Source organism: Equus quagga, chromosome 2 (genome assembly GCF_021613505.1).
Source record: "Equus quagga isolate Etosha38 chromosome 2, UCLA_HA_Equagga_1.0, whole genome shotgun sequence".
Lineage (NCBI taxonomy): Eukaryota > Metazoa > Chordata > Mammalia > Perissodactyla > Equidae > Equus > Equus quagga.
The window spans coordinates 40,694,758-40,712,817 of NC_060268.1; the positions used below are offsets into that span (position 1 = coordinate 40,694,758).

At 43.4% G+C, this 18,060-nt stretch overlaps 2 protein-coding genes across 3 annotated transcripts in view; one reads left to right on the forward strand and one right to left on the reverse strand.

Annotated features, from left to right (window-relative positions):
• PDIA3 (protein disulfide isomerase family A member 3) overlaps positions 1 to 8,499 on the forward strand; it is a 21,934-nt gene extending 13,435 nt beyond the window's left edge. The window contains exons 6-13 of the mRNA XM_046652970.1: positions 2,628 to 2,744; positions 3,056 to 3,181; positions 3,763 to 3,945; positions 4,761 to 4,869; positions 5,465 to 5,593; positions 6,429 to 6,508; positions 6,856 to 6,913; positions 7,131 to 8,499. Of these exons, the coding sequence (XP_046508926.1) occupies positions 2,628 to 2,744; positions 3,056 to 3,181; positions 3,763 to 3,945; positions 4,761 to 4,869; positions 5,465 to 5,593; positions 6,429 to 6,508; positions 6,856 to 6,913; positions 7,131 to 7,244 (916 nt within the window). The 3' untranslated portion in view covers positions 7,245 to 8,499. The remainder of the gene's footprint in view (positions 1 to 2,627; positions 2,745 to 3,055; positions 3,182 to 3,762; positions 3,946 to 4,760; positions 4,870 to 5,464; positions 5,594 to 6,428; positions 6,509 to 6,855; positions 6,914 to 7,130) is intronic.
• Positions 8,500 to 8,648: 149 nt separating this feature from the next.
• Positions 8,649 to 12,977, reverse strand: ELL3 (elongation factor for RNA polymerase II 3). 2 transcript variants are annotated; one of them, XM_046652972.1, is made up of 11 exons: positions 11,822 to 12,977; positions 11,557 to 11,592; positions 11,095 to 11,204; positions 10,781 to 10,982; positions 10,603 to 10,691; positions 10,393 to 10,468; positions 10,036 to 10,216; positions 9,909 to 9,951; positions 9,613 to 9,784; positions 9,337 to 9,381; positions 8,649 to 9,256 (listed from the first exon to the last, which is right to left on the reverse strand). In XM_046652972.1, the coding sequence occupies exons 1-11, from the start codon at positions 11,951 to 11,953 to the stop codon at positions 9,146 to 9,148; spliced, it is 1,197 nt and encodes a 398-aa protein (XP_046508928.1). In that variant the 5' UTR covers positions 11,954 to 12,977; the 3' UTR covers positions 8,649 to 9,145. The 2 variants fall into 2 exon arrangements, with proteins under 2 accessions (XP_046508928.1, XP_046508929.1); XM_046652973.1 differs by having other exon boundaries at positions 10,612 to 10,691; positions 11,822 to 12,976.
• Positions 12,978 to 18,060: the final 5,083 nt, after the last annotated feature.

Sequence of the window (18,060 nt, forward strand, 5' to 3'; positions counted from 1 at the left end):
GTAGGGAGAGAGAGAGAATATATTTAAAAATGTAAGTGTGAATAAGCATTATAGGTGTTATGATAGAAATAGATGCAGGGTGTGCTGGAAGTACAGAGGAGAAGTGATTTTTTTCTTTTGGGGTGGCGAGTAGTATCAGAAAAAACTTCATAGAGGAAGTGACTCTTGAGTTGTGTTGTGAAAGATAAGTTTTTCCAGGCAGGCTATGGTAATTGGGATAAAAATTATTCTAGATAGAGCAGCAGGAGTGAAGGCCCCAAGATGTGAAACATCCTAGGCATGTTGGGACCTGTGGTACTGCTGGAGTATTGCTTGTAAATGAGGTCATAGTGAAAGGTAAGGTTGGAGAGGTAAGCAGAGACCAAATTATAGAAGACCTTCTGAGCCGTACAAAAGAGTTTAGAGTTTATCTTTTAGACATTTGAGAGCCATTGAAAGACTTTGAGCTGGAGAGTAATGTGATTAGTTTTGTTTCAGAAGAAGTCCCTGGCACCCATATGGTGGTAGTTTGAAAGGGGAGGGATGGCAAGGCAGTCAGAGTCTAAATTAAGGCAGTATTAGGGGCACTGGAGAAGAAGGAGTGAGTATAAAAAATGTAAACAGTAGGATTTGGTCCCTAGCCGTGTGTGAAAAGGGGAAGACCTAGAGTGAATCTAGGTTTCTAAAGACTTGGATGACTGGACCAGTGATGATCATCATCAAGCTGGGAAAAGACAGTGAGAAACAAATTTGCAGTGAAGGATGATGAGTTCTATTTGGGCGCAGTGAGTTTGAGAAATTTCTGAGACATCCAGGTGGTGAAGATCCAGGGGACAATTAGGTAAATGAGACTAGAATTCAGGAAAAGTTCTAAACTAGAGATAAAGATTTATAGGTCAACCACATGTAAATAATTATTGAAACCATGGGACTAGATGAGATCACTCGGGGTAAGCATATAAAGTAAAAAGGAAAGTGTGCCAAGGGCTAGTGTTCTTTTTTTTATATTTACAAAACATGTAGGGCTTATTGTGTGCCATTTACTGTTAACTCATTTAATCCTCTTAATAACCGGTGAGATCGATCTATTATTATCCCCATTCTACAGAAGAGAAAGCCCACAAAGAGGTTAATTTGCCTAGCTTCACACAGCCAGTAAGTGGCAGAACTAGGATTTGAACCCAGAAAGTCTGGCTGCAGCATTGGTAGGCTTGACCCTGAGGCTCTACTGCCTTTTAGATTGAGAGAGACCAAGTCTGTAAATGGCTGTGGAGCTGCTTGTGGCTCATTAAGCACGCCACGTCTCAGCCTATTAACCTTAGATTTGTTCATTGTGGCTGCCTCTCTTGCCACTTGCCATTTAAAGTGGTCTGTCAGCCCCTGATCGGAAGTCTTATTGAGAAGACCTTATGTGAAGGATGTCTTAATGTGTACACCAAGGCCATATCGTCATTAAAGATTAACTGATTTCTGTTTTTTGAGAATAACTGCTCTGAAATTGGTAACTTTACCTAAAAAAATTAAAGAATAAAAAATTTTAACCTTGTTCACATTCTTGCTTGCCCAGCATGTTTGTATTAGGTTCCCTTTTGCTATGTAGTCTCTGTGTGTTCTATGAAAATGCCTGTGTTTTAACTGATGTAAAGTTAATGGTTAATATTGGAAGAGTGAGAGAGGGATATGAGGACTTAAAGGTGCTGAAGCATAGGCAAAGACAAGTGATAAAATTGTGTGGGGGTGTATATGTGTGTGGTGTGGGCAGGAGGAATGAATGAAGGAGAAGCTAGGGGCAAGATATTGGTAGTTAGAATAGTGGTATTTTGTGGGGAACCTGGTGCTAGATATAAACCTGTAACTCAGAACCAAATTAGGTTGCAGTTTTAGCTGAACAAAAGGCTAGAAGTTGAAGGAATTTGCTTCAAGTGTTGCAGTGGATTGAGGAGAACTTGGCTTAGGTGAGAAGCGAAGTACTACCAGCGAGGGAAAAATTTGTAAACTTGGTTTATTGGGATAGAGAAATCTAGAAGAAAGGAATTTCTAATGAACTCAAGCTCAGTGTTATCCATAATTGTATACCTGCCTATAGAATTTTACAGCTGGAAGGAATCTTACATATTTTCTCTAATGAAGTAATTTTCTGTCTGTCTGGGAGAGTTGAATTTTCTAGGAGAGTGGCGGGACAAGGTGCCTTCCAATAGGAGCAAGTTCTCCTTTATTTTACTGTGTATATTGGGGCTTTGGGGGTAATAAGTTGGGTTGTATTTGTTATTGTCTTTAACGATTTGGCACTTAATCATCTACTCTAACCCACTTTTGTGCTACTGAAAAAGCTGAAACCCAAAGGATTAAATTGATGCCTGTCCCAAGATCTTTGAAATTTGTTGTGGAGCTGGGATTAGAAAGAAGTTCTCTTAACTTTGCAACCCAGGGTTTGTTAAACCCTCATACCCAATTACTGCACTTGAGATTAAGGTGGTTAGCACCTTAGTATTAATGAGAAGATCATGTTGCCAAGTCTGTGCTCCCAGAAAAGAGTCCTTACGTGCTTAAATGGTGATAGTGAAAGTTGCAGCAAGAGGAGATAGTCTTTAAATAAAAGATGGAAGACAGGTCTTCTGCTGTCTACCTACTAAGATTTTTTTTTTAAGGGGTATCACTTTGTTTCGTCCTTCACATCTGACGAACAAGTTTGAAGACAAGACTGTGGCATATACAGAACAGAAAATGACCAGTGGCAAGATTAAAAAATTTATCCAGGAAAACATGTGAGTACCACTTTATACCTTGTTTGGGATTTCTTGGCTCCATTTTAGTTTGTTTACCTCAGTTATTAAGCAGAGCCATGTTTGGGATTAAATAGCCTCATTTAAGGGATTGTAACGCTAATAGTTGAAGTTTATATTAAAGCAGTAACGTGTAAGCCCTGGAATTCCTGTTGTGGTCGTGCAAGGTATATAACTCAATACTTATCCTATTTGTTGAAAATTTCTGTCCTTTGTAACTGATATCAGTTACTTTGTGATAATTCTATAATATAGCTATAAACCTGCCAAATTTGATGTTTATTTCATTTCAGTTTTGGTATCTGCCCTCATATGACAGAAGACAATAAAGATTTGATACAGGGCAAGGATTTACTTATAGCTTACTATGATGTGGACTATGAAAAGAATGCTAAAGGTTCCAACTACTGGAGAAACAGGTAATAAGAATCATTTTTCCCCTTTGTAAACAATTTTACCCAGTGTGTAATTAATGATGTGAGAGCAGATAAGAATAGAAACATTTGGCTCCGAAAAACTACATTTGAAGCCATAACGACAGGTAACATAAACTATTTGCAAAGTCTCTTGGGCATATCTTCCGTAGGTGCCTTGTGACGCAACTGATCCTAACCTCCCAGTAAAAGATGCAAATGTGATCTAAAATATACTTTGAAATATTGTGCCTACTTGCGCATTGAGACTCTCAGTGCATTTTATCCTTATAAATTTTCTTTTCAGATCAGTAATTATGCCTGCGGTATTTTACAGTTATGTAATATAGAAAGATTCAGTAGGAATGGACGATTTGATTGGGTACCACCAGTTTGGCAGTGACGTTCAGTAAGACATTGGAGTATACCATAATCCTGTGTCAGTGGCCAAGAACACAAGTTCAGACTGATGCCAGAGGACTACATGGACTATAAAACGTAGTCTTTGCTTTCTAGCCTCTTGCTTCCTGGTTTCATTGCTTTACCACCCTGGTATAGTCTTGGCATAAATATCTCATTTCCTACAGAGTGATGATGGTGGCAAAGAAGTTCCTGGATGCTGGAAACAAACTGAACTTTGCTGTAGCTAGCCGCAAAACCTTTAGTCACGAACTTTCTGATTTTGGCTTGGAAAGCACCGCTGGAGAGATTCCTGTTGTTGCCATCAGAACTGCAAAAGGAGAGAAGTTTGTCATGCAGGAGGAGTTCTCGTGAGTTACAAGTTAGCGTGGATTTGGGGTTTCATTCTGCAAGGAAACTATTAAAGCCTTTTACACTACTGAGGATTTCTAGAGAACATTGGAATGCAAAAATAGGTCTTCTAGTCAAGACCTATGACTGTCATTTTTCTCAGTTAATTTAATTATAAGTACTTTAAAGGTCATAATCCTTAATAAATTCTGAAAACTAAAAAAAGGATGGCAGCTTGGAATTCTTACATGATTGTTTCCACCCTGCCTTAGAAATAGTAGACAGAGAATATTGAACAGTCTCTAAGATAGACGTAATTTTAGACCAACCCAACCCCTTCCCATCCCTACAGAATGTCTTTTCTGCTTGGAATACCACATTGATCTAAAGTAAACTCAGGGAATTGGAAAGATCTTAAGACCACAGACAATTTTGACCTTTACCTTCTGAGACTTTGGGAGATCAAGACGAGAGAAAATCTTCCTTGTAAGCAAATCATTAAAGCAAAGTACCATGAATAGGCAGTGTTCTCCAGAGTAACAGAGTAAGACCTGATTCTTTTGCAGAAGTGAGTTTCCAGAAGACCAATGTTTCTTCCTTCTCTGACCATTCTAATCCACAAAGTACACACTAGAAATACAAGGAAGTGGTTGGTTTCTTGTTCAGCCAGTAGTTCTGCATATTGAGATATAAGAGCTCCCCTCCCTTTTTTTTTAGCTTCTGATTTCTTTCTAGCCTTGAAATTGAAGCTAAAATAGGTAGAAACTATCCTAAGAAACTGCTTTTATTCCTCTCGATGGTGAGAGTACATTAACAAGACTCTTTCTGATTGCAGGCGTGATGGTAAGGCTCTTGAGAGATTCCTGCAGGATTATTTTGATGGCAACCTGAAGAGATATCTGAAGTCTGAGCCCATCCCAGAGAGCAATGACGGGCCCGTAAAGGTGAGGTGCTCACAGCCTCATCAAGCCTCTATGCAGCTGCCCCCCCTCATTCTGTACCCCTCCCCACCGTTTTATTGGGATATAATTGACTCTCCTCATTTCTTTATTATAAAAGTGCTGGGTCTAAGTGATTACCTTGTTGGCTGTCATGTTTTTGTTTGTCCTCACCTCCCTGAGTCATAAAATAAATATTGGCAGAGCTCATGATGCTCAATAGGAGCAGGAGTATAAAACCTTCATAGAATTTTCTGATGGTGTTTCTGTTAGGGCTAGGTTACTTCTCAGCACAGAGCAAGCTAACCACTAACAAGAGTTTTAAGATGGTTGCTCTGAGATTATTTTAAGAAAGGGTTGGGTTGCACTTGTTTCTTGTGACTTCCTGAACATAGTTTGACAGGTGACAGACATGGTAATGATTTGGTGTCTGGAGAATGGCAACATCTTTAATACAGAGTGTAAATGCAGTTTGGGTTTCAATGACATTTTCAGTGGCAACACATCAAATTTGAGAGGGAAGGGGTCCAGAAACAAATACAGCTCATGAATTTATTCTTCAAATCACCTTACCAACTAGAGAATCTTCTGTGTTTTCCAGGTAGTGGTGGCAGAGAATTTTGATGAAATAGTAAATGATGAAAAGAAAGATGTGCTGATTGAATTTTATGCTCCTTGGTGTGGTCACTGTAAGAATCTGGAGCCTAAATATAAAGAACTGGGAGAGAAGGTAAGTCTGAACCATATTCTGAAGATAAAATTTGAGTTGGGAAGTTTATATACGTATTCAGCATTGGCTAATTAGTTACCCTAATTAGTTCAGTACCTAAATACTGGTAGATTTTTTTTTCTAACTATCTATTGTTTACTCAGTTTCTCCTGACTGCCCCCTGGTATCTCTAGCTATGCAGTGCCTCACCTTTCCACTCCTCAGACTCAATTTAGATTGTGGGTAAAAGTATCCAGGCTTCTGAATTTTAGTAATGGCTTATATGAATCTACTATGTTCCTTTATCTTAAAACTCTTGGTTTAGGGGCTGACCCTGGTGGCACAGCGGTTAAGTTTGCAGGTTCTGCTTCTCGGCGGCCCGGGTTTCGCTGGTTCAGATCCTGGGTGCGGACATGGCACCGCTTGGTAAAAACCATACTGTGGTAGGAGTCCCACATATAAAGTAGAGGAAGATGGGCATGGATGTTAGCTCAGGGCCAGGCTTTCTCAGCAAAAAGAGGAGGATTGGCAGTAGTTACCTCAGGGCTAATCTTCCTCAAAAAAAAAAAAGTTAAATAAAAAAATAAAAATCTTGGTTTAGCTATTATAGTGTCTTATGTAGGTCAAGCAATTTTGAAGATGGCTGTGTTTAGAGTCTTAATATACAGGAACCAAGAGAGAAAAGGGAAGCTTGTGGAAGGTTAGAGACTAAGTGCAAGTGTCACTACTCTTCCCATCTGAGCAGCAAAATTTCTCCAGGTGTTTAAAAATGGTATTGTTTTAAGTTCTGAATTGACTAAATGTCCGTCAGTCACCAAAAACTTGAAATTTAAAGATCTTGCCTTTTTATTAACAGCTTAGAAAAGACCCAAATATTGTCATAGCCAAGATGGATGCCACAGCCAATGATGTGCCTTCTCCATATGAAGTCAGAGGGTAAGTAGATTAAAAACCAATAAAAGTTTCGAGGCAATTGATAGGAAAAAATAAGCTTGTAAACCATTTCTTTATTGGGCGTGGTTTGGGGAGTCCCCATGTTCCAGTTGAACACAGACCCAGTGATACCTTCCTGGCGTAGAGTTCTGCAGCCTGGGCCTACATGACTGCCACAGATTTTGTGAGCTCTCATATTCCTGAGTTTTGATAGGATGTAACCTAGCCACTGATGGAGAATAGTATCTGATCAGATGAGAAATCATGAAGAGCAGAAACACTTATTGGGGAAGTACATGTCAGAGTTACTCTGGAACCTGGAATTAGTCAACTTTTTTTTCTTCCCCCAGTTTTCCTACCATCTACTTCTCTCCAGCCAACAAGAAGCTAAATCCAAAGAAATATGAAGTAAGTGCTTTGTTTCATCTCCCCACAAATACACATACACACTTGTACATATCCAGTTCTTTAATTGAGTTTATTTAACTAGAAACTCTTTGAACTCTCGTGGTCAGTATATGTGGTCGCTAATATGCTTTTACAAACTGAAAAGTCTTCTTATTGGGGGAAAGAATCCAGGGTTCTTTAAAATGTTAAATTTTCAGAGTAATCTTTCTGTTTTCAGGGTGGCCGTGAATTAAGTGATTTTATTAGCTACTTACAGCGAGAGGCTACAAATCCCCCTATAATTCAAGAAGAAAAACCCAAGAAGAAGAAGAAGGCACAGGAGGATCTCTAAAGCAGCCAAACATACCACTTTGTAAAAGGACTCTTCCAACAGAGATGGGAACACCATTGGGGAGGACTGGGACCCATATGGGATTGTTACCTCTGAGGGCTGAGAGGACGGAATGGATATAATCTGAATCCTGTTAAATTTTCTCTAAGCTGTTTCTTAGCTGCACTGTTTATGGAAATACCAGGACCGGTTTATGTTTGTGGTTTTGGGAAAAATTATTTGTGTTGGGGGAATGTTGTGAGGGTGGGGGGAATTAAGTTGGGGGGTTATTTTCTAATTTTTTTTGTACATTTGGAACAGTGACAATAAATGAGCCCCCTTTAAGCTGTCTTTTTTCTGTGAGATGGAGAACCAAAGGTTCTCTAGACCAGTAGAACTTTCTGCAATGAAGGAAATGTTATGTAATCTTCATTGTCTGATACATGTAGCTATTGAGCATTTGAAATGTGGCTAGGAGCTACATTTTAAATTTTCATTAATTTAAATAGTCACAGCGCTACTGGCTACTATAGTGGTCAATACATCTGTAGACTTCAACTAACTGGGTCCACAGTTATCACCTGTAAATCCTTTCCAAATTTCATCTCTTTCCATCCTTGCATGTTTGTTGCCTAAGTGCCTAGCCTGATGATTAGAACAGGTGAGGGACCTTTCTTGTTGAGCTGTTTCTGGCCCTGCCCATGCCCTAACGATGGGTTGCTGTTTATCCTTGCCATGCAGTTGAGCATATTTTTGCCTCCCAAGGGCTATTCTTTGCCCAGAAATGCCCTGTGTGGGGTGTGGCATCAGGTTGGTGTTCCATCCAAGTTGTTTCAGGAGTTGCTCACACTGCTGGGTGCAGCCCTCTCCCCCAAAGAACAGGGTGTGGCCCATTAACTTCCCTCTCCAGTGGAACTGGGAAAGGCAGGATCATTCCTGGTTGTGAATGAAGTATCTACTTTGTTCTGCAACAGTGAGGAACGAAAAGGATAGGACTGGTGTGATGTTTTGTTCAAATGAATTAAACCACTTCCCTCTTCCTTTTTGGGAGTAAATCCAAATACTGTTCAAAGTTATATTTTTCAGTCACTGGATAATTGCAGACAGGAACCCTAATTGTGGGTGATTCCCAACCTGTATGTTTGGAAAATGAGAACTTTATTCCTACTGTAATCTCTAGTGGTCAATTATAAGATGGATTTGGTAGAGGCTTACAGCAAAATATATATCAGAATCATCCATAGTGCTTTCAAAAAGTAAAGATACCTAACTATAATCTTGGAGATTCTAATTCATAAGACCTCGGCTGGGGGCTGGGGATCTAGTTTTTGAGAGAGCCCCAGAAGTGGTTCAGATATACAGCCAGGGGTAAGAACCACTGCCTTGGAGGATTTAAGGAAAGCATATAAACTTGTACAAAGGACACAGAGGCAATCAGTTTTATTTTCTTGGCCATGTTTATAAAAAGATTCACTTTCAGTACATGGGTAACACCCAAGCCCTTTCCCATTATATCCAGGTGTATTACAAGTTCCTTTAGTCATGTTACCAAAAGTTTTCATTATTGTTTCTTTAGGGAGGCTACCATGCTAAATTCTAATGTCCTCAAGGTATCTTGTCCTAGAAATGGTGTAATTTCTCAGGATTTGAAAATGACATGGCTGAACTAAAAGTGAAGAAGCCAAATCTGTGCTACTTTTCCTAGTCTCCTGGGCATAGCTCTGAAGTCTTGGCACTGTGCCCAAACCCTAAAAAAATATAGCAACAATGAAAATCAAACCTTAAGAACCTAGAGCAGCTTTCCTACTTGCCACCATGGACTCAGCAATGAGAAGAGCAGACAGTTGCACTCTATTTAGTTTATAGCTGCTTTGTTCCTTCATGTCTCACTGGGCAGAGGGATCAAGAGCCCTCTGACAGCTTCAGCTGCCCCTGTTCTTTTCCTCAAACTCCAGGATGAGACCTTTAATGTGGGACAATTTCTGATGCAGGTACTCACAGCGACGCTTTTCTTCCCTGTAACCTGGGTACCGCTGCAGAGAAAAAATGTGTCAAAAAAAAAAAAAAATCCACCATTTCTACCTTTTTGCTACCATTCCCAGATCTTTCTTACCTTCCTGAACTTTTTATATTCCTGGACTATCTTTTCTTCCAGCACCTGAAATAAAGAAAATGCTAGCACCAAGTTTAACTGAGAAAAAAGCTCCAGTTCTCTTAAGGGAAGGAACTAACTTCCCTTCTCATTCTACCAAAAGATACAGACTAATTTTCCTCTCAAAACAGGCTTGCTTGTCACTTTGTTTAGTAGCTGAACAAACAGGCTTATGGGAAGTTAGCAGGGAGTTTATGGCTAGTAGAGTTAGAAAGCCAGCATGGGTTCAGTGCTTACCTTGTGTTCTGGAGTTCCTCGCTGAACTCTCTTGATCTCTGCTCCCAGCTCTACGAACCTTTGGCTTGCAGCCCCAACACGGGCATGCAGGATGCGATATTCAGCATAATCTGTCTCAAAGTCTTGCTCATAAGCATGTTGCTGCTCTGCACTGTGGATAGCCCTGTATTGCCTGCCAGGAGCAGAGAGTTGTCACCTTCAGTTTCACTGCCCCCAAAAGCTCCCGGCTCCCAGGAAGTTTATCTTAATATCTCATATGGACAAGGCTTGATAAAATGAAATGGCAGGGGACTCACAGGAGGTAATCTGGTACCTCTTCAGGGCTTGGGGATTCAGAGTCTAGGAAGAAAGCAAGAAGACACAAAGGTGATTTAGGCCCTTTTTCCCCACTATGGTGGTTTTACCCTCCTCTCATTAACTCACCTGCTTGAACTGAGGGACTGTGCTCCAGCCTGGGGCCCATGTCTTCATCTTTATCTTGCTCCCAGGCTTCTCCCTCTTGTAGGTCCTGACTGGGCAGTGCTTGTAGGGGACTTGGAGCTAGAGGCAGAGTTCTGAGCCTCTTTTCTTTTAGTTCTATAATGCCTGCAGGTGCCGGACGCTTCTGTTGGGGAAGTCTTTGTCACATAAATAGTAAGCCAGGAGCCTCCTATTTGGCCCTTCTCTTGAAAAGTCCTATATAATGAGCTTTGGGAGCCTCAAAATGAAGGCTTTCAATTTTTAAATTTTAGCCTGATTGGACAAAGCTCTCTCTGAAAAACTCTTGCTATTACAACTTACCTTGCCCAGATGTTTTTGGCTAGCAGAGGAAGTCAGTGCCTGATGAGGATCTCTGTTTGGTAGATGGGTCTGGTTCCTAGGATATTTGAAGAAAGGATGGGAGAGATGAAGACCGGAGTAGGAAATGGGCTAGATCTCTTATTACAACACTTAGGGTGGAGATTAGACAGGAAGACAATACCAGGGCTTCTTAGGTTAGTCCCACCCTACCTCAAGTACCTCACTTCCCACTGTGCCATGTGTTCCCTTGAGGATCCTGGGAGTGACTGTCCTTGGCTGCTTGCCAGTGGATCTGGCACCTGGTGGGGAAAGTGGCAGGGGCACTTGGCTCCCTGGGCTTCAGGCTTTGCCCCAGCTTATCCCAACTCCCTGCAGTTTCTGGCCTCACCTCGTCTAGTGCCATTTTTGGCTGTGAACCTGTGTCTCCTTCAGAATAGTCTCCCATGTTCTGCCAACTCTCAGGATCTGTGGCATCTTCAGTCAAGTTGTGTCCCTGAACTGAAGATGGGGCTGGGATAGAATCCATGGCTGCCCAAATAGTGAGGCGCTCCCTGAGTGGGCCCAGGCAGTGGAGGCGGTTAAGCCCAGATCTGGAAAGGGGTGGTGGAAAAAACCCAGGAAAGTGGAGAACTTTTAAGCACCTCTGGACATCCCCCTCCTGGACTTTCCACAAACTCTTACCTGCTACCTGGTTCCCCTTACCTGCCTAGGCGTTGGCACACAAGGTCCAAGCCACCAGGGCCCTCCTGGCCACACTGGGACACTATGAAGGAGAAGAGGCAGGACCAGCCAGGGCCTGGGAGCCTCAAATACTGGGAGTGAAAAGAGACCATAAGCCCATGAAGTCAGCCCCTCCCCCTCCTGCCAATGCCATCCCTTCCTGAGCCAGCCTATGACCGAAGATGGGTCCCATGGGGCTCGTTAGCACACCAGGTGCAGCTGGGCCTGAGTTCCCCAGCAGGCTGAGACGGCACAGTCTCCTCAACCGCAGCCTCCTGTGGGACCACAACCCCAGCAGCACCTTCACCCGACTCGGAGTGCAGTTCTCAGAACTTCCTCTCACCGTGACTGCTCTCAGCCTCCCGCCTTGACCATACCTTCCCGGAGCCCACGTCTGTCCTCCCGGCACCCCACCTCCTTCACACACCGCAGGCCCGCACTTACCCCTCGATTGCCTTGAAAAGCGATCACTGGCCGAACCTGAGGGGAGAGCACAGACGCGAGCTGAGCGCAGGTGAAGCGGCGGCCCCAGGATCCAGCGTCGGGTGCCCGGAGGACCTGCCTCATGGGCTTCACTTGTAAAGGTGGGGAGGCCGGAGCCCACGGATGCCGTTCTCCATCCCCAGGTTCCTTAGCCAGGGTCGCCGGCTGAGGCCCGAGGTCCCAAGGGGTGGGGGCTAGGGAAGATGGGGCCCGGGGCCGGTCGCACCTGTTGGCGCTGACACTCTTGCAGCGCCCGCATCGCCGCGTCGTTGAGCCTGAGCAGCAGGAGGCTGGTCCGGGCAGCGGGGGTGAAGCAGAGCCGGAGCTTCCCACTCAGAAGCTCCTGGGATCCCTCCATGGCCACGAGGTCGAGCGCAAGCAGAACCGGAGCCACAGGCGCGGGCCACCACCTCTACCTCCGCTGTGCCGGGCTAGGCTGGCACGCCCTGTAGCCCAGGTAGGCCCCGCCCTCCGCCAGGACCCCACCCACAGCCCCACCCACAGCCAGCCACCCCTGAGGTTTCCCAGCCGCCTAGGAGGCGCTTCGCTCTCCCCCAGACGTCCGTGCGGACCCCAGCGGTTTCTTCTTGGCGTGGCATGCACCGCTTGGGCTTTTGGAAGGGGCTATCCCAGTTCCGGGGCGAAAGTCTGCGGCCAGCTTCAGAACCCTCACCCAGAATCTCCAGTCCTGCCTCAGTTTCTCCAGCCAACCTTAACTCAGAGTTGCCGTTTCTAAGCGTAGCTGAACCTGCAACCTTAGAGGGTTTTAGACGCAGAGGGGCGGGAGAGAGGGCCTGGTTGCTGGGCGGGCTCAGCCGGTCTCGCCTCGGAGGGCAAGAGGCCCCAGGGACCGGAGGATGGCACACCCGAATGGGGATTCCTAACGCCTACACCTGGCGCAGCGCTTTTGCTTTTTCCCGCCCACGGCACTGCTGCGGACCCGAAGCTGGTTTCTAACGAAAGCTGGAGAGAAAATCGGGCCCCGTGGACGTCGTGGCAGCGGTGACGTTTGGCTGGAGCGCCCCCCACCGGTGGGCGTGGATGGGGGGCATGGGTGATGGCAGGAGAATTGCAGGGCAGAGTAAAGGGAGGACTCAGTCCCAGGTGTCCCTTCCTGGCCTAAACACGTGAGATTGTTGTGAAACGGAGCTGGCTCACTCCCTGTGGAGGGCCAAGAGGTGCCACAAAGTTGCCAGACATTCCAGAGGTCCAGATCCTGGTGCAGTGAGACCACAGGACCAATCTCAGTTGACCTTTGGTGTCTCCACTTGTCCCTATTTGGGTTTGTTTCCCAAGAGCCCTGGTGATGTTCTCTTTCCTAGCCAGGATCCCTCTGCTAAATCCCTGGACCTATATAATCCCAGGTGACCTTAATGCCCTCCACCCGAAATCAAGTCACCTATACATTTGTCACAACTCATCACATTGTACAATCAAAATGTGTACATTTTACTGTATGTAAATTTTACCTCAATAAAGTTGACTTTAAAACTCACTGCAGGGGCTGGCCCAGTGGCCGAGTGGTTCAGTTTGCGGGCTCTGCTTGGGCGGCCCAGGGTTTCCGGTTCGGATCCTGGGCGCGGACATAGCACCGCTCGCTCATCATGGCATGTTGAGGCGGCATCCCACATGCCACAACTAGGAGGACCCACAACTAAAAATATGCAACTATGTACCGCGGGGCTTTGGGGAGAAAAAGGAAAAACAAAATCTTAAAAAAAAAAAAATCACTGCAATAAACCTCCAACTCCAACAACAAAAACATTTACCTGTCCATCTCCTCAGGGCTCTCTGCTTCTCTGGGTGACAATTTGCTAATTTGATAAACAGTTATGGTAATTGGTAAAGCTGGTCTCCCAGGGTTCCTTTTCTTCTCAGATGACATCTGTGGCCTTTTGTTGGATTTTCCTGGATTTAAATTCAAAGGAGAGACTAGAATGGTGAAAATTTCTGGAGAGGAGGGAAGGAGCAGTGCCATAAGGGGAGGCAACTGAGGAAGATACTTGGGGAAGGGAGAAGGGAGGTAGGAATCTAACTTTTGTTAGGTGTCCATTACGTGTCAGGATCTTTGCATGTTATTTAATCCCTACAATACCCTTTTTTAGAGTAGGTATTATTATCCACATTTTTCATTCATTCATTCAACAAATATTTATTGAGCACTCACTCTGTACCGGACATTTTACTAGATCCTTGGGATACGTCAATGAGCAGATTCTTGCCTTGGGAGAACTTACATTCTAGAGAGGAAGGAGACATTATAAACACACCCAAGAAATAACTGTAAGAAATATAGTGTGGGCCGGCCCATGGCCAAGTGGTTAAGTTCGCGTGCTCGGCTTCGGCGGCCCAGGGTTTCCCTGGTTGGGATCCTGGGCCTGGACATGGCACTGCTTGTCAGGCCACGTTGAGGTGGCGTCCCACATGCCACAACTAGAGGGACCCACAATGAAGAATATACAACTATGTACTGGGGGGATTTGGGAAGGAAAAAAAAAAGATTGGCAACAGTTATTAGCTCAGGTGCCAATCTTTAAAAAAAAAAAGAAATATAGTGTATGTTTAAAGGTGACAAGTGCTATAGGAAAAAATAGAGCAAGGTAACAGACTTTGGAAATAGCAGAGGAGGAAGTAGAGGAGGGTGGAGCTAGAGAGGGTTGACTGTACATTAAGTAAGACGCCAGAGAAGGCCTTCTGGAGGAGATTAAATTTAAGCAATGCCTAAAGGAGGTGAGGCCAAGCTATACAGTTGGAGAAAATGCTTTCCAGACAGAGGGACTAGCCAGCACAAACTCTATAAGTCAGAAGTGTGCCTGGAGTTTTTGAGGAAAAGTTGAGGCCAGTGCAACTGGAACAAAGTGAGTGAAGGGGAGAGTAGTAAGAAATGAAGTCCAGGAGGTTAGGGAGCAGGAGCAGATCAAGTCATGAAGAGCCTTCTGGGCCATTGTAAGGACTTTGGCTTTTACTTTGAATGAAATGGGGAGTCACTGCAGGGTTTTGAGCAGAGAAGTAACATGAAGTCACTTCTATTTTAACAGGATCACTCTGGTTGCTGTGTTAAGAATAGACTGTAGGGGAACAAGGATAAAAGCAGCATGACCTGTTAGGAGGCCATTGCAGTAATCCAAGCTGGAGATGGTGGTGGCGGCTTGTACCACGGGGTAGCAGAGGTGACAGAAAGACAGAGTTCTGGATCTATTGAGGACAAGATTTCCTGATGGACTGAATGTGGTATGTGAGAGAGAAATAGCATCAAGGATGACTCTAGGATTTTTGACCAGAACACCTAGAATGATGAAATTGTCATCAACGGAGGTAGGGAAGACTGCAGGTGGAACAGGGTTAGTTCTGAACACCTTGAGTTGTCTAGTAGACTCCACATGGGGATGTGGAGCAGGCAGTTGTATGCACGAGTTTGGAAATGGTGAAAGATGTCTGGGCTGGAGATGTAAACTTGGTGGTACTAACGTAGATGGTACTTAAAGCCACAAAACTGGATGAGATCACCCAGAAGATAGAGAAGAGCCTGAAAGATTACACCCCAAGGCCCTCCAATCTCTATAAAGAGGTCAGGGAGAAAGAAAGCAAAGCCAATTGAAAGGGGCTGGCTAGTGAGGAAGGAAGAGCACCAAAAGAGTGTGATATCCTGAAAGCTAAGTGAAGAAAATGTTTCAAGGAGAAGGGATCGATCGACTGTCAAATGCTGTTGATAGGCCGAGTAAAAGGAAGATTAAGAATTGACATTGTGATGAAAATGTTCTAAAATTGACAGTGGTGATGGTTGCACATTTCTGTGCATATACTAAAACCCATTAAATTGGACACTACACTTCAAATGGGTGAATTGTATGGTATATGAATTATAGCTCAATAAAACTGTTATTAAAAAAAAAAAGAATTGACCACTGGATTTAACAATGTGGGTTCATTGGTAAACTTACCAAGAGCAGTTCTGGTGATATGAGATGAAAGCCTGATGGGATTAGGTGTAAAGAAAATGGTAGAAAAGGAATATACAGAGAATATAAGAAACTTGAGTTTTGCCAAATATGGGGGCAAAGAAATAGTGAGTTAATTGTTGGGGGAAACAGGATCAAGAGAAGGTTTTTACTGTGGGAGAAATAGCATGTTTATATGCTGCTGGGAATTATTTGCGAAATATTCCTAAAACTTTGATGATGTAGGAGAGAGGAGAGGATTGCTGGAGTGGTGTAGGTTAGAGAGGGTGGGATCTATTCAAGATTTGCTTTCCATAGGAGTATGGGCAGTTCATCCATGGGAACAGGCTACACAGGCAGCGAAGGTGTAGATGTGGTGGGAATCTGTGGAAGTTCTCTTCTGATTGCTTCAATTTTCTCAGTGAAGTAGGGAGCAACTGAGAGAGAGGATAAGGGAGGAGCGATGGGGGTTGAGGTATGAAAATGGTGTGACATAATTGCCTAGAAGTGCGAGAGTGAATGAGTTAGGCACGTGTCCAACACTATGGCCTGATGAGAAAACTGAGACTTGGAGCAGCGAAGTGGTTATCCAAGGTCACAGGCAGAGGTTCTGAACCTGGCTCTGAAGATCATAGAATTCAGAGATTCTGTGAACTTTGGAGGGAAAAGATTACACCTTTATTTTCACCAACCTCTAACCGAAATTTAACATCTCCTTTGATTATGAATGTAGGCAACAAACCACTGGTACTGGCAATACCTGTGATGTTCCCACCAACAGAAACAATGGATATTTTCATTTCACATTACAATTGTTGGAGAGATATCCAAATATGATTTGCATTCATCACCACTTTATAATTATAATCGTTATTAGACTTTCCTCTAGATCTTTTTATTTAATGCATTGACAAAAACACCCTATTACTATATGACAAACATTTTAATATTTTTATAACTGTATTTGAATATAATTGTTTTCCTTTATCTTATTTATTTATTTATTATTCTTTTTTTGCTGAGGAATATTAGCCCTGAGCTAACATCTGTTGTCAGTTTTCCTCTTTTTTGGCTTGAGGAACATTAGCCCTGAGATAACATCTGTGCCAATCTTCCCCTATTTTGTATGTGGGTTGCCACCACAGCATGGCTGACAAGTGGTGTAGTTCCATGCCTGGGATCAGAACTCATGAACCTGGGCCACCAAACCAGAGTGCACCGAATTTAACCACTATGCCACAGGGCTGTCCCCTATCCCATATATTTTTAAAAATTTTTGTTTCAGTTTTTAAGTGTGGTAAAATACATATTTACTATCTTCATCATTTTTAAGTGTACAATTCAGTAGTAAGTACATTCACATTGTTGTGCAACCAATTTCCAGAACTCTTTTCATCTTGCAAAACTGAAACTCTATACCCATTAAGCAATAATTCCCCATTTCTCCCTCCTCCCAGCCCCTGGCAACCATCCTTCTGCTTTCTGTTTCTAAGAATTTGACTACTCTAGATACGTCATAAGTGGAATCATACAGTATTTGTCTTTTTGTGACTGGCTTATTTCACGTAGCATAATGTCCTCAAGGTCCATCCGTGTTGTAGCACGTGTCAAGATTTCCTTCCTTTTTATTTTTTTAATGTTTAAAAATGTTTCTCTTATAACTTCATTTTTTTCTTTTAATTCTTTTTATTGTGGTAACATTGGTTTATAACATTATATAAATTTCAGGTGTACTTCATTACATTTCGATTCCTGTGTAGATTACATCATGTTCACCACCCAAAGACTAATTACAATCCATCACCACACACATGTGCCTAATTACCCCATTCACCTACCTTCCTCCCCCTTCTCCTCTGGTAAACACCAATACAATCCATGTTTCTATGTGTTTGTCATCATTTTTACCTTTTACTTATAAGTGAGATCATCAGTGTCTGACTTTCTCCCTCTGGTTTATTTCACTTAGCATAATAGCCTCAAGGTCCATCCATGTTGTCACAAATGGCCGGATTTCATCATTTCTTATGGCTGAGTAGTATTCCATTGTGCATATATACCAAATCTTATTTATCCTTTTGTCCCTTGATGGGTACCTACGTTGCTTCCAAGTCTTGGCTATTGTGAATAATGCTGTGATGAACATAGGGGTGCATGTAATTTTATGCATTCGTGTTTTCATGTTCTTTGGATAAATACCCAGCAGTGGAATAGCTGGATCATATGATGGTTCTGTTCTTAATTTTTTTTTTTTTTGAGGAAGATTAGCCCTGAGCTAACATCCACTGCCAATCCTCCTCTTTTTGCTGAGGAAGATTGGCCCTGAGCTAATATCTGTGACCATCTCCCTCCATTTTACATGTGAGACGCCTGCCACAGCATGGCTTCATAAGTGGTGCACAGGTCTGTGCCCAGGATCCAACCCAGTGAACCCTGGGCTGCCGAAGTGGAGTGTGTGAACTTAACCACTATGCCACGGGGCTGGCCCCCTATTTGTAACTTTTTTGGGAATCTCCATACCCTTTTC

Coding starts and splice junctions, on each gene's coding strand:
- ELL3 (XM_046652972.1), bottom strand. CDS start 11,953: ATGGAGGGATCCCAGGAGCTTCTGAGTGGGAAGCTCCGGCTCTGCTTC. Junction 11,593..11,821: donor AAGAGTGTCAGCGCCAACAG/GTGCGACCGGCC, acceptor CTCTCCCCTCAG/GTTCGGCCAGTGATCGCTTT. Junction 10,469..10,602: donor TGGGAAGTGAGGTACTTGAG/GTAGGGTGGGAC, acceptor CAAATATCCTAG/GAACCAGACCCATCTACCAA.